Source organism: Nothoprocta perdicaria, unplaced genomic scaffold (genome assembly GCF_003342845.1).
Source record: "Nothoprocta perdicaria isolate Ctin4 unplaced genomic scaffold, notPer1 scaffold_23, whole genome shotgun sequence".
In the NCBI taxonomy this organism is placed as follows: domain Eukaryota; kingdom Metazoa; phylum Chordata; class Aves; order Tinamiformes; family Tinamidae; genus Nothoprocta; species Nothoprocta perdicaria.
In genome coordinates, this window is record NW_020455455.1 from 3549380 (window position 1) to 3562817 (window position 13438).

At 41.2% G+C, this 13438-nt stretch overlaps 1 protein-coding gene across 4 annotated transcripts in view; it reads left to right on the forward strand.

Moving 5' to 3' along the window:
- Window positions 1–201: 201 nt before the first annotated feature.
- The window catches only part of LOC112947338 (macrophage mannose receptor 1-like), a 49335-nt gene continuing 36098 nt past the window's right edge, over window positions 202–13438 (forward strand). The window contains exons 1-5 of one of the 4 annotated variants that reach the window (XM_026039397.1): window positions 202–265; window positions 3498–3899; window positions 5204–5377; window positions 10145–10309; window positions 12299–12412. In XM_026039397.1, the coding sequence (XP_025895182.1) occupies window positions 202–265; window positions 3498–3899; window positions 5204–5377; window positions 10145–10309; window positions 12299–12412 (919 nt within the window). Of the gene's footprint in view, window positions 266–720; window positions 764–1799; window positions 1820–3497; window positions 3900–5203; window positions 5378–10144; window positions 10310–12298; window positions 12413–13438 lie in introns of those variants that run through there. The other 3 variants (XM_026039398.1, XM_026039399.1, XM_026039400.1) reach the window with 3 other exon arrangements.

Sequence of the window (13438 nt, forward strand, 5' to 3'; positions counted from 1 at the left end):
CTGCATGTGCGGGGAGGGAGGCTCTTCCCTCCACTGAGAAATCAGCTTAGGAAAGCAAAGTTTGAGCAGCGAATTCCTGTTATTTCAAAACAYGCCATGTGACAGGATATTTCCTTATCATTTGGAGCCCAGAGCCTTCCCCTGATCCACCGGCCCTCGGCGGAGCCGCCCGCCCGGAGCCCTCTCCTCAGCGCCTCGGCCATGGCTCCCTGCCTGCTCCTCCTGGCTCTCCTCGCACTTGCTCCCCGCGCGTCGCCGCTGCTGGGTAAGTGCTGCAAGCGGGAAGACACCTGCGKGCAGACGGAGGGCGCTCCCGGTGCTTCCCTCGCCCCCGGCCGGGCGCAGCTCCACGGAGCGCCCCAGCGAGGCGCCCGCGCAGATGCCCCTCAGCACCGAGAGCCGTTAGCGGCCATTTTAACCCCTTCGCCACCCGGTGACGGGAGCCTGCGGCGCCGAGGGAGGGTCCGAGGGGTGGCGGCCGCCGCCTCTCCCATGTCCCTCCCTCGCCCCCTCGTTTCTCCCTCGGCGAAGCGCACGTTTGGGCGCAGGGGCTCCRGGCTGCAGCCCGCCTCGAGGTGGAGGCGGCTCCCGCCGCGCCTCGGCTCCGCGGGTCGCTATAGGTGGTGGCGGTGGGGATTTCACGTGTCACTCCTTGACTTACACCTGCGCAACCGTGAAAGCCCCCGAGGAAATGATTGATTAGACTTGGGGCCCTTCGGGGGAACGGTGCTAGTGCTTGTCTGGAGTGGGTTGTAGCAGCCAGGTGAGTCGGCTCCTGCTCCTGGTTGGTTCCTACGCGCTTTGAAGAACCTCCTCCCAGAAGTTCCCGAAGGCTCCATTAAAGAGTTATTCCCCTCGAAACTGTCGTCATGCAAAGCACCAAAACTGTGGGACCGTGCTGCCGTGGGGCTTCGTGGCACCGGCTGCAGCTTGGTGGGGAGGAGAGGAAACCTCGCAGCTGCAGCGGGCTTGTTCCTGCKCCCTGCTGCTGTCCTCCTGCCTCCCTGCTGGCTTCGTGCTCCCTCCACGCTGCCCCGCTCTCCCCGGCAGCTTTTGGGGGGCCCCCCGCTGCTCACGGAGCGTGCTGGGGGCCTCGGGTGGCACCTCCYGCGGGTGGCACCTCCTGCGCTGCTCACCCGAGGCTCAGTCCTAGCCCTGTGCCCCGAGGGGCATTTGTGCCAGCCGCTGCATGGTGTTTACCCGCTGCAACCCCTTGCAAAGGGCTATTCAGAAAAGAGGCGTGTTTCAGTTGGGATTTTTGGTTTGTTTTTCCCGCCTGGCCATACTTTTCTGTTCGGCTTTCCAGCCTGCTCTCAGCAGCCACTGCTCTGCACCACTTCACACTTAGACACCACAAGCCAGGCTTTTCAGTTCAGTTTAGTTTAGACAACTTCAGGGCACCTTTTTCACATATGTTACATCCTCTCCCTTAGCACCTCAGGTTGCATAAGGCACAGAGTGTTATTTTTGGCCAAAAATACAATTTCAGCAGTTTGGAAGATCAGGCAGTGTTTTCCACCGTGGTGAAAATGCCTGATGTTTCTCTTTGAATAAGATCTCAGGAAGAGGATAGTTGCAAGCTTTGCATATATTAGTTTACAGAACCATTGTACTAAATGTTGGTAGAAAAGCATCATAAAAAATAAGTTATCACCAACAGTGATAATTATATATTTCCTTGTATTGTCTGTGAGTAAAACCGATTGGCAGAAGGCAACAATTTCTATCTCCATTGCTCATCAGTTTTACGGTACTTCCTAGTGAACTGGAAGCCGAAGGACAGAAGAAGGAAACTGAACCGTGGATGAGATAAGTCTAGGTCAGCTCTTTCACTGCAGTAGAGGTTATTTGTTAGCAGGTTATTCTTCTGCAGAAAAGCACGATCACTTCCACTTTGAAAGCCTCAGCACAGAAGGGGAAAAAGCCTGTTTAAGCCTGGTTTCCCCTTAAATATTTCTCCAGTTTAGAATTTAATTTGGTAATCATGCAATAAAATTATGTTTTAATTAGTTTGAATGTGGACAGTTGTACAAATTACCATTTCTCTTTCCTAGCCTCTAGTCCAAAGTACCTGTACGGCAGGTTAAGTTATGTGATGTATCAGAGTGAGCCAAAATGTATCTCAAGGAGATTAAAAGGCGAAAGAGAAGTCATCCATTTTTGGGCAAGACGAGCTCAGAAAAGTCGCACTCTCTGTCAGATCTAGAGAAATGATTCTAAAAAGGTTTCCAGGGGTTGGAATTTTCACATAAAGCTTAAAATGTGAAAACATGTGAAAATGTGAAGCACCATTTATGAACGAGGAGAAGTAATTTCAGGAGTTAGGAACAGCATCATAGATTTTCATTAGTCATTAAGACCACTATCTGGTGATGATAATATAAATCCCRCTATTGTCAGTATTTCATTCAGAATGGAAAAATGTAAGGATGGAGAAAGAAATCATAGATTACTGCAGTTGAATGAGAAATAATATGCCGTGCTAGACTTGCAAGTAGCTTGTGGATAAAGTGTCAAAACAAAAAAGTCTTCCCATTAGTTAAAATTTTGGTAGCTTGCATGAGCARAACTCCTGACCAAGGCGCAACTGAGCCAGAGGTACTGAAGGTCGTAGTTGTCTCCCAGTGCCTGGTAGCTGGGGCCCGTGATGCCCGCTGTGYTCCTAGGCAAGATTTCACAGAATCACAGAATGGTTAAGGTTGGAAGAGAGCTCTGGAGATCATCTAGTCCAAACCTCCTGCTCCAGCAGGGACACCTCAACCTCCTGGGGAACCTGTTCCAGGGCTCTGTCACTCGCACAGTAAAGAAGTTCTTGCTCATATGGAGATGGAACTTCCTGTGCTTCAACTTAGACCTGTTGCCCTTTGTTCTATTGCTGGCCGCTGCTGAGAAGAGCTTGTCCCCTTCCTCCCTACATTCACACCCCGGGTACTTATACACATTAATCAGATCTCCTTTCAGACTTCTCCAGGCTAAACAGGCCCAGCTCCCTTAGTCTTTCCTMATACTAGAGRTGCTCCAGTCCCTTAATTMTCTTTGTGGCTCTCTGCTAGAGCCTCTCTAGAAGCTCCACATCCCTCTGACACTKGGTTTTGCGTTGGGATCTGCATGTCCTCCCATGTTTCAGTGATTCTCGTGGGTGTAGCTTGTYATAATACCACAAGTGTRTTTTTTTCCCCTTTAACCCATAATTTAGAACTTTCGGAAATCACAGATCTGCATCTTGACTGACTTGCACTTTTAAACATAGATTCTTTCAGTGATGAGAGTAGTTAGAATGTCCTCGAATCTGAGCTAGCTGCAGTCTGTGCCCACTTTAGTGGGTGTCAGCCCCAGAGTGATTGCACCCTCATTTGCTAACCAGCTGATGTGGTTTTAACCCCAGGAGTAAAGTCTAGATTCATATTTGATTTAGGCAGTACATAAGATTACTTCAAACCCAGCGATTCTAATGTTTTTTTTTTTTTTTTTTTTTTGTGTGTGTGTATGTGTTACAGATACCAGCATCTTTTTAATATACAATGAAGATCACAAGCGCTGTGTGCTGGCTCAGAGCTCTAGTTCAGTCACGACCGCTCCTTGCGTTCAAGACAACGAGTCACAAAAATTCAGGTGGGTCTCAGATCACCAGCTGATGAGCGTGGCGCTGAAACTGTGCTTGGGAGTGCCGTCGAAGAAGGACTGGGTTCCCATCACCCTGTACCCCTGTGACAAGGCTAGTGAACTTCAGCGATGGGAATGCAGAAACGAGACCCTTTTTGCAATCCAAGGGGAAGATTTGTTTTTCAACTATGGGAACAGACAGGAAAGGAATATTATGCTGTACAAGGGATCTGGTTTGTGGAGTAGGTGGAAGGTCTACGGCACCACAGACGATCTCTGTTCTCGAGGCTATGAAGGTAAAGTTCTGCAGATTAATTCCTGTATTTCAAACTCATTTCAATGTTTATCTAATTGAAGTATTTTGTAGTGTGGAAGTATTTCTTCGGTCACTGATGTGAGTAAGACTTTTGGTGAGATTGGCAATACTTGAGTGTGTGATTTGGAAATGGGAGGACGGGGTGGGAAGGGGTCATTTTCTCCCCCTCTTTCCCCATTTCCCTTTCTCCCTCTTTTTTTTTGTTATCAAAGTCAGGTTCTGAAAGGTACTTAGCCACGCAAGGTAGTGATTGACCTGGAGGAGAAAAAAACACCTGTGGTTACACAGAGCATGCGTATAACCATATACAATGCGTGGTGGAAGCTTTTAATATTTACATATGTATAAAAAGACAAAGACATGGGGCGAACATACAGTCTGACCATGGTTTTTTTTTTCCGTTTGAGGAGCAAATATGAATATGTGTGGATTTAATTAAGTCTTGATCCCTTCAGCTCCAATGCACTGAAGATGCCTTGCTAGGTGTTTGAAGTGAGTCTCTGCATTGGCACTGATGGGATAAACAAAGAAATAGGATGTTTTAAATTGTTTAATTTTAAATTATCTGCGATGTACACAAATATATACGTGTGAGTGGGTATGCGTGTGTGCATGTTTATTTATGTTTACAGTAAGTATCTGCAAATATGTTTGGCTTCTTGTTTAGCATCTTTGATAAACGGGAATAGACACAGAGGGAGGAGGGATGCGTTTTCTAGGGGTTAAGCAAGCCACGTACATACATTATATGTGCACACATAGCACAGCCACTTTAGTAGCCTAAAGTTTCTGGTGAAGCAAAAAATGCCTTCAGATGCAAATGGAAATTTTCACTGTGTAGTATAATAGAGTACCTTTAAGGTAAACACCCATCAAGTTTATAACTGCATGCTGTTCCTCATCGAAAATTGCCAGCAATTGAGCATGGTATTAGCAGAAGAATCAGCAGTTGTTTGGGATTAGAAAGTCAGCTGCTTGATTTTGTGGACTTTATATTCTTGGTGGTTATACATGTAAATCTTAACACAGGAATATGCTTGTCTTGGCTCAGTCAATTCCACTAACATCTTGCTTAAGCGACATAAAACTTGTTTCATTGTGGAAAGGGGTATCAGGTTAGAGCTAGAGAGTAAAGTTACCCACAAAATTACCTCCTATTGCTAGTGCAGTTTGTAGACTAAGCTATCAAGCTCTGCTTGCCATAATATGGTCRTACAGGTGAACTGCCATCAATCACCTGCTCATTACTGCTTACATATTTTTAAAAATATTGTGTCTCCTTAGATACCTACACAGTGAGAGGAAATGCCAATGGAGCACCTTGTGTTTTCCCTTTTAAGTTTGGTGGTAAATGGTATGCTGACTGCACAGATGCTGGCAGATCAGATGGCTGGTTCTGGTGTGGGACCACTTCAGACTTCGATGTTGACAGGATATATGGATTTTGCCCCATGAAATGTGAGTTCTCTGCAAATCTGCTATGGTCTGTTATTCAAACCTGGAAATATCACTGTCCTTGTCATATGCTTTACTGTATGAAGTACAATTTGGAGTRTGTTTTCCTGTCTCCACAGAGCTTGTATCTTTTTAGGAACTACTTAGCTATGTGAATATAGGGTTCAGCATAAAAATGTCATTACGCCAATTTACAGCAACTGTCATTATGCCATTTACTTCAGCACRAAGTTAATTAGAAGTGAAGATCCTACATTTTTGTATGTAAAAGACTGTGTAGAAGTTTGTGCAGCACAGCTGGAATCTGGATATAACTTAACAAGTTATATCCAGATAATAAGTTATATTTATAACTTAATTGTAAGGGAAGGCTAATTTGGCATTAAAAAGCAATGAGTTGCCTCTAGCAACTCAAAGCAGCTCAAATTAGAACTTCTTCCTAATTTCCAGTATTTCCCAAATATAGTAGTATGCTCCAGTGCTTGGAGTTCCACAGTTGTGTAATTAAATACACAAAAAGCATTCATATTTTAACTTCGCTGGTTTGAGTTTAATTAAAGATTTTCAACTGTAGTATTATTTTAATACAGAATTTTACATAAGTGATATTATTACTCTGAGCGAATTTGTGTAATATATCTGTATGGATTTGAACTAGTTTATTTTTTAAATATTTGAATAAAGTTTCTTTGAACTTCGGTAAAGCACYTACAAAGCACTTTGTCCTTAAGCCGCTGCTTTTCCTGTCATGCTGAGATAGGTGGCACTTCTCCCTCCCCTCTTTGTTATTGTAGTTTTCCTGTAAAGCACCAGCTGACCAGTCAGAGCCAAAGAGAAAAATGTTTCTTGTTTGATGTGAAGAAAACGGAGTGGATTGATCTTAACTGCTCTGATGATGAAATGCTGGCGCCCTCGTATGATGTATAAGAATGATGCTTTCCTTATTTCAGAAAATACATGATATGCTCTGTTTTTCTAGGGCAGTATTATTTTCAAGATGTTAAAACAATTTTGAGAGTATCAATCCCATAAATAGAGCACAGGCAAGACCAACATAAATATGGTACCTGTATAGCATGCTTTCAGTAAAGCAAATAGGAGGCATCATTAAAATTGTGTTTAGTTCTTTGGTATAATTCAAGGAAATCCATTCGGATGACTGTGATTGTTTTTGGAAAAAGCTGCTTTATGCTGATTGCCTGCATGTTTCCTTCCTGATTCTGCAGTACTGACTATAAAATATTCAAGTTTGTGTCATATATTTTAGTTTGACGCAGGCCTGGACAGCAGAAGTTTTAATTAGTTCAGGCTATGGCAGAGGAGTTCATTGCATCTAAGAGTGACAATTAAATGAATTTCAGTAGCAGTTTTTAAACATCCAACTTTTCAGTCCGTGTGTATTTAAGTTTAATAAAATGTAAGCACTATTCTTTTTTAACTTGTTAGGGAAAGTAAAGGTGCTGATAGGAAAATATGATATGCAAAGTATTATAGCCTTCCTCCTGGGGCCCAGGCACGCAGAGAAAGTACCGTGATTGAAGGTCACTTTTTCTGAGCCAAAAAAGTGGCTTTGTGAGTCAGACCTACTTGAACATTCTCTAAATCTGTCTGCATGGGCAGCTACTATTGCTCAACACGAGTGCAGCAAACATAGCTGTGAGTATGAACCATTATTTTTGTACTTTAAAGCAATACTTTAACMTGAAAGGAAAATGCAGAGAATTTTTATTACTAAAAGCAGTTTTTAATAGGAAATAGTGATGCTTTACAGGTTATACTGTGTCTTCTTGAGTTATATGTACACTGCAATGTAAAGTAGGTTTTGAGTAAGAAAACAAGTTGCTCAATACAAGATCATCAGGAGAGCTAGTCATGGGAGCATCTTTAGCTATATTCAAGTTGGCAAAAATCTATTAAGATGCTTTTTTGATCAATTGGAAGGCATTTAACATTTAGAGAGTCTTGCAAAAAATGCACAAACTTGTARCTGACTAGGAAAGAGAGGAAACTGGTGCAGGGAATGAGGAAAATTTGAGTAGTCACTGGGGAAGTCTACCTCCATGCATTCATGCACAACATGAATTTTTTTATAGCAGCTCTTTCCCTCATGTCTGAATTTCAGRATGTTCTGAAGTTTTTTTTTTCATTGTGGTTTTTCATCTGACTCAAAATGCCTGGTGTGTAATTGGTCAGCCGAATTTTATGGCATAATTTTTGTTCTTCCTTCTTTAAGAAAAGAGATTTAAATGAGGATAAGCATGTGAAGAAAATTTAATATACTTTACCTTTTTGCTATTGACAGTACATCTTTATGTACTTTATGTACTTTAAAACTCATATGGATTGTAGTGGCTTTATTATTATGGGATTAGGTGCATTTCCACATTCAGGAGGAACACTCTATTCCAACATGAAGATTCTGTTGCCATTGTTTTGCATATAAGTGCAATAAATACTGGCATTGGGCAGGACTTTATTAAGCCTTTCCTATAAATTCGACCTTGTCCATCATGGGYTGCACCTGAAATTCAGTGTGTTGGGGTTTTGTTTGTTTGTTTTTACTTTATTTTAAAGACTGAGAATTTTTGAAATAAAGAATTAAATTTTGTGGCCTACTATATATTATTTCTGGGACCTTGATAATGGTTCCTACTGGAAATSGCAAGTTTTCACTAACCTCAGTGTATGCAAAAATTGCATGCAGAATTCATCTGTGGAGGGATGATGTTGAACTTTCTATTCTCTTTCCAGTTATACACTAAGGACACGTGTGGTTTAATACTAATTTAGTTCAGATGTTAAAATATAGTTCCAGAAAAGTGATTCCTCTTCTGGTTTCTCTGGTAATAGGAATGTTGGTGGCTTTAAACGATAGCATCAAGCCATTCAGAATTCTGCTCTCTCAAGGTATTTGMCCTCACAGAACTCAAGCATTTTGGAAATAGATTTTTGAAAGTTAAGAACTGAACTCTGATTTTTATGAAAGACCACAGCTCTACAGCTGAGCCCTTTTGAAAGTCACTCTTAAATTAAGAGACTTGGAGGAGGGAAGCGAAAGGTTGTGTGAATATCAGATGTTTTCCTCAGTAATAATAGTAAGGAGGACAAGCAGTTACCACCAATGCAGACCRATAAGAATTTTTTAAAAACTTTTGATCAGATTAGAGCCAATTTTACCAAATTTGAGATTTTAATATTTTTGCAATCTCTTCCTTATGCTTGTTATGTTGTGTGCAGGAATTTATGGTCTTGTAGAACACAAYGTACCAAAGAAATGTTAGTAGTAGATAGCCATAAATATTCTGGGTGGAAGTTGGTTAACAGAAAATGATATGAAAGTTCCCATTTTGAGTTAAACGTCAATACTACTGTAGGCTATGTTTGATTTTTGTTGTGTAAGGCTCATTTGAAAAGAAGCACTTCGTATTATCAGTAGGCTATCAGATTTAATACAGGAAAAAGTGGAACTGGTTACTGACCTGCTGACATTTGACATGTACCATCTTTTGTCTGGAGTTTTGTTTATTGTACTGTTTTCCTCTTATTTGCACACTAAAGTTTTCTGAGCTCTCTGAAGTCGGAAAAGGAAAAGACCTATTTCTCTCAAATTTTTCATAGCTTGCAACTTGAGAAGGTCTCCTGCAGCAATTCCAGCTCTTTTCTCGAGCTCAGCCACGTACAGTGACCTCCAGCATATTCTGCTTTCGTCACACAGCTCTAGTCTCTCTCTGGAGAGCTGTTGAGCACCTCTTGTAGGGTCCACGTTTGGCAGAGCGCTGTTTGTGTGGCTTGCTGTGGGGATACAACTGATGGGAGCCAGGAGAGGCTGTGGGGGCTCCCTTGTAGCCGAGCGAGCAATGTGCTCGCAGCCCTGGCCCAGGCTGCCCAGGGAGGCTGTGGAGTCTCCTTCTCTTGGAGGTCTTCCAAACCTGCCTGGATGCCGCCCTGTGTTCTAGGTGTCCCTGCTGGAGCTGGAGGTTGTGCTAGATGATCTCTAGAGGTCCCKTCCAACCTCAGCCATTCTGTGATTCTGTGAGCGTGATATCTACTGGGGCCGCTCCTAATGTTGGGCCCTGCTGGATGGCAGTTCCRTGCTTTGGTATTGGGCGATATCCTTCCATTCCCAGCTGAGGTGTTCGGGAGAGGGTGCCGCGCTGTGTCACACGGGGTCTTAAGAAAGTGCAGGAACAGCAGGAGAGTGCGCGGAGGATGCTGAAAATCCGAGTTTTGCATTCAGTGCATTCACTGGAGTTTGGCACATGCAAATGCAAAGCAGCTCTTAGAATAACTCTACTGCAGTAACAGTGTCCATAGTCACTCTGTGTGGTACCAAATTTTCAAAAACAAAGGGGGCTTCTTAGCTTAGAACAGCAGTCAGTCTGAGGCACACCTTAGGYCCCAAGCGTTTTTAAGCCTATTTTTTTCTTCCATAGTGACAAATCACCTCATTATTATCAGTAGTKTGACTTTAGCTACTCATCTTCTATCCTGAACACCAGCTTTGTTCCACCAGGGAAGATGGTGAGACTGTCACTACCTGTGTTTTGCCCAGCCCTGCTGCCCTTGTTTACCTCTGACAAACATTTACTAACACATTAGAGATCTCACGATTCCTTCCAAATCAGTTCTTGATTWCAGTGTTTAAGTTTGTATATTTTTGATGTGTAATTTATTCTACATAYTATGTAKATATTATTCTRCATATTATCTACATGTTATTCTGCRTCAATCTTAGTAATCGGATAGAGTGTTTCCTTTCTCTCCCTGCAGTTAACAGTCTTGATTCATTGTGGAAAACAGATCCTTTAACCAATGTCCAGTACCAGATAAACTTCGACACTGCTCTGAAATGGCACCAGGCAAGAAAAAGCTGTCAACAGCAGAAGGCAGAGCTATTAAGCATCACTGAGCTGCATGAGCAAACATACCTGGCAGGTAGAGTAATATTGTCTATCAGCTGCCTTAAAAAGTGTTTCACTGCAACAATGACACGCATATTCCACATGAACTAAGATACTCTGTTCAGTTCTGTTAATTAGTAGATTCAAAATGCTGTCTTGATCAGCTCACCTGGAAACACTCAAGAAAAATAATGATGATTTTATCCTGAATTAATATTCTTAGAAAGTTACAGTAGCTTAACAAATACAGCAATTACWCCTAATTGCTGTATTGCAAGCAATAAAGAAAGAAGGTTAGAATGCTGGGAAAGGTCCAGGAGTTTTCAAATCAAAGATTCAGGTATCAAGATTACATTTCTTTATATTTGTATACTCTAGACAGCATTTTCACATAATTTTTAAAGATGCCTTTGTCATCAGTATGTGCTAAAATTAAGACAAAACAAAACAAAACAAAAAACTAACAAACCAGAAGGATTTTAAACAGCTTGCTGTATTCTCAGTCTGCTGTTCATTTTTTTTTTTTCATATTGAATTTGATTTCAAATTTCTCTTCAGAGAAAGTTYAGTCCTGAGTTCTTGCTTGGACGTATTTACATTAAATAATGAAACAATCTTCTTTTCACACACAGTCTCCTGTGTACACAGATTAAGTAGTGCACTAATGTCTCCATTTGGAGGTAGATCAGAAAATATTTTGACTATGTTACATCAATTGGAAAATATTTTTTTTTCTATGCTGGAAGGTATATGCTGTAATTTATAAATTCAGAGGATGACTGGTCTTTTGTTAAATGTAATTTTAATGTACAGCCTGTTCTGTCTAAACTTTTGTTTTCAGTTTAAGAATTTGGTCAAAACATGGGGTGTTCTTTTACCGAGTGTGATGAAATTTTTATTAAAAAGAAAGCACAATGGAGCAGTCTGGCACTGAAATTTAGCAATGAGTCATTAGAAGGTGTGTTTTAGTTGCATCTAGTATTGCTGCCAAATACATATGTGAAAATMAGCTTTTCATTCTACAGAAACTCTGGCAGAACCAAGACTTCCTGTCACACAGTTCTTAACCACAACTTAGGTTTCTGTGGAAGAAGATAGGAACACATCAATGTCTTGGAGCCAAGTCAGTCTCTGGTGTGGCTTTCCAGTGCTTAATGACCTTGCTACAAAGTTATATGTACAAAATCATATATATGTATATCAAGACAGCATCAGAAATAAGTATATATCATGCAAAGCAGAAATATATTAATTGAAAAAAATTAAATAGTAGTCATCCAGCTAGTCTTCCAACTCTTACAGGTAAGGCAGAGGTAGACAATTGATTAATAGCTTCTATAAATACTGCTGGAGAATTCAGTACATGAGCATGATGCTCTCTCTAAATGATTTTTAGAACTGAAACAATAAATTAGATCTAGATTTGGGATGCTGACTTCTAATTTTTCAGCATGTTGGTTAAAGAAGTGAAAACAGAGGACTGTGAATAAAGGATAGGACACATTGTAAAAAAGCGGATATTTGGAAAGATCTTTAATATAATTTTAATTAAATATAGATGTTTTTGTTGTAATAGTTTGTAAATATTAAACTCTCTACTTATATGTTTATAAAATAGGTAGACAATAGGAAATTATTCACATTAGCCTTGGCGAAAATTCTGGTTTTATGGCCTTTTGTGCAACTTTATCAATTTTATGTTTCCTAGTTCTGAAAGATAAGAGATTTGTTTTATTTTTATGATAATCAATTTACAAAGAGCGTGCATAAATGCTATTTTGTTTTTGATTCTAGCAAGATCCTCACACCTAGAATTCTGAAAACTGCAAAACCTAAAGGGAACCATGTAAGACCACATGTACAGGGTTAGCATTCCCACCTCAACTCTATAGTTAAAAGTTGTTAGAACTTGGGCTGGGYCAAATGAGAAGCAAATGACTTTCGGATTTCAGCTCTTAGATTTTGAGAAAGAATTTGTCCTCACTATGCACTTGCAGTGTTTCTCTTTGTCTTTGTTATCTAGGTTTGACTGGCAGAATGACCTCTGCCCTCTGGTTTGGTCTTAACAGCTTGAATTTCAACAGTGGATGGCAATGGATTGGTGGTGCTCCTTTTAGATACTTGAATTGGGTGCCAGGTAAGGATTGTTTGCATTTAAAAGGTGAAAATCTGTTCTTAATGGAATGGATTTCTTTTCTAGTGCTTTGTTCTACATTGTTACTGTGGGTATAAACACTCTTCATTTATACAGATGGCTAAATCTAAGGCTATAACTCTATTCAGCTGTGAGATTACACTGTTCAGTATATATATATAAAAGTTTCTTTCCTTTCTAGTTTGGTTTAGTTAATTGCTTAAAAATTGGATTTTCMTTTTCTGAAGAATCTACCCATGGCAGTAACATGGATAAAACTGAACATGTTAGGCTAGTCTAATCTAAAGCAGAAAGAAACTACTCCACACCTGTAGCTGCAGTGCTGAACTGTGGTGCCTGTATTGAAAATCTATAGTTTCCCATGCCATCTATATAGGTAGTGGTGTGGCTTTTTTCTGGTTGACTCCTTGGAGTGCCTGTGTTCAAGTGATTTGGAGCAGGACCCCAGGAGGAGCCTTTTCCTCGCACTGTCTATTCAGGCAGCCTCTGGAGACTAGGCTGTTAACTTAGATGTGGACATCTGAAGTTAGGTGCCGTGGGTGCCCCTCCTCATCTTCACTAGGTGCATCCCGTGTATTTGATAGGCAGTAAGCAGCGTGTGTAAGCGCAGGCTGCACCAAACCCCCTGCACAGTGACTTACSTAGATCGACCCAAAGCTGCGTTTCTGGTGGGCAAACTTCTTGTGTAGCTTAAAGCTTCAAGGGTAAATTGAACCATTTCATAAATAGCTCTCCAAAGGAGAGAGCACACAAGGCAAGCAGATGGGCTCTACTGAAAGCTGCTGTGATGGTATTTATAGATCACTCTTAAAAGTGCACTGGTGAGGATCCGCATGTCACAAAAAGAGGTGGAAAGCTCTGCTTCTGTGAGATGGAGACAAAGCAACAAGGGGAGCTATTCATGGTTGTTAAAACTGCATGATGCAGCTCTCATGATGCTATGGAGAATTGTATGGGTTTTGAAGTAACTAAGCTRACCTTTCTTTAACTCCTTATGTTTGATTAACC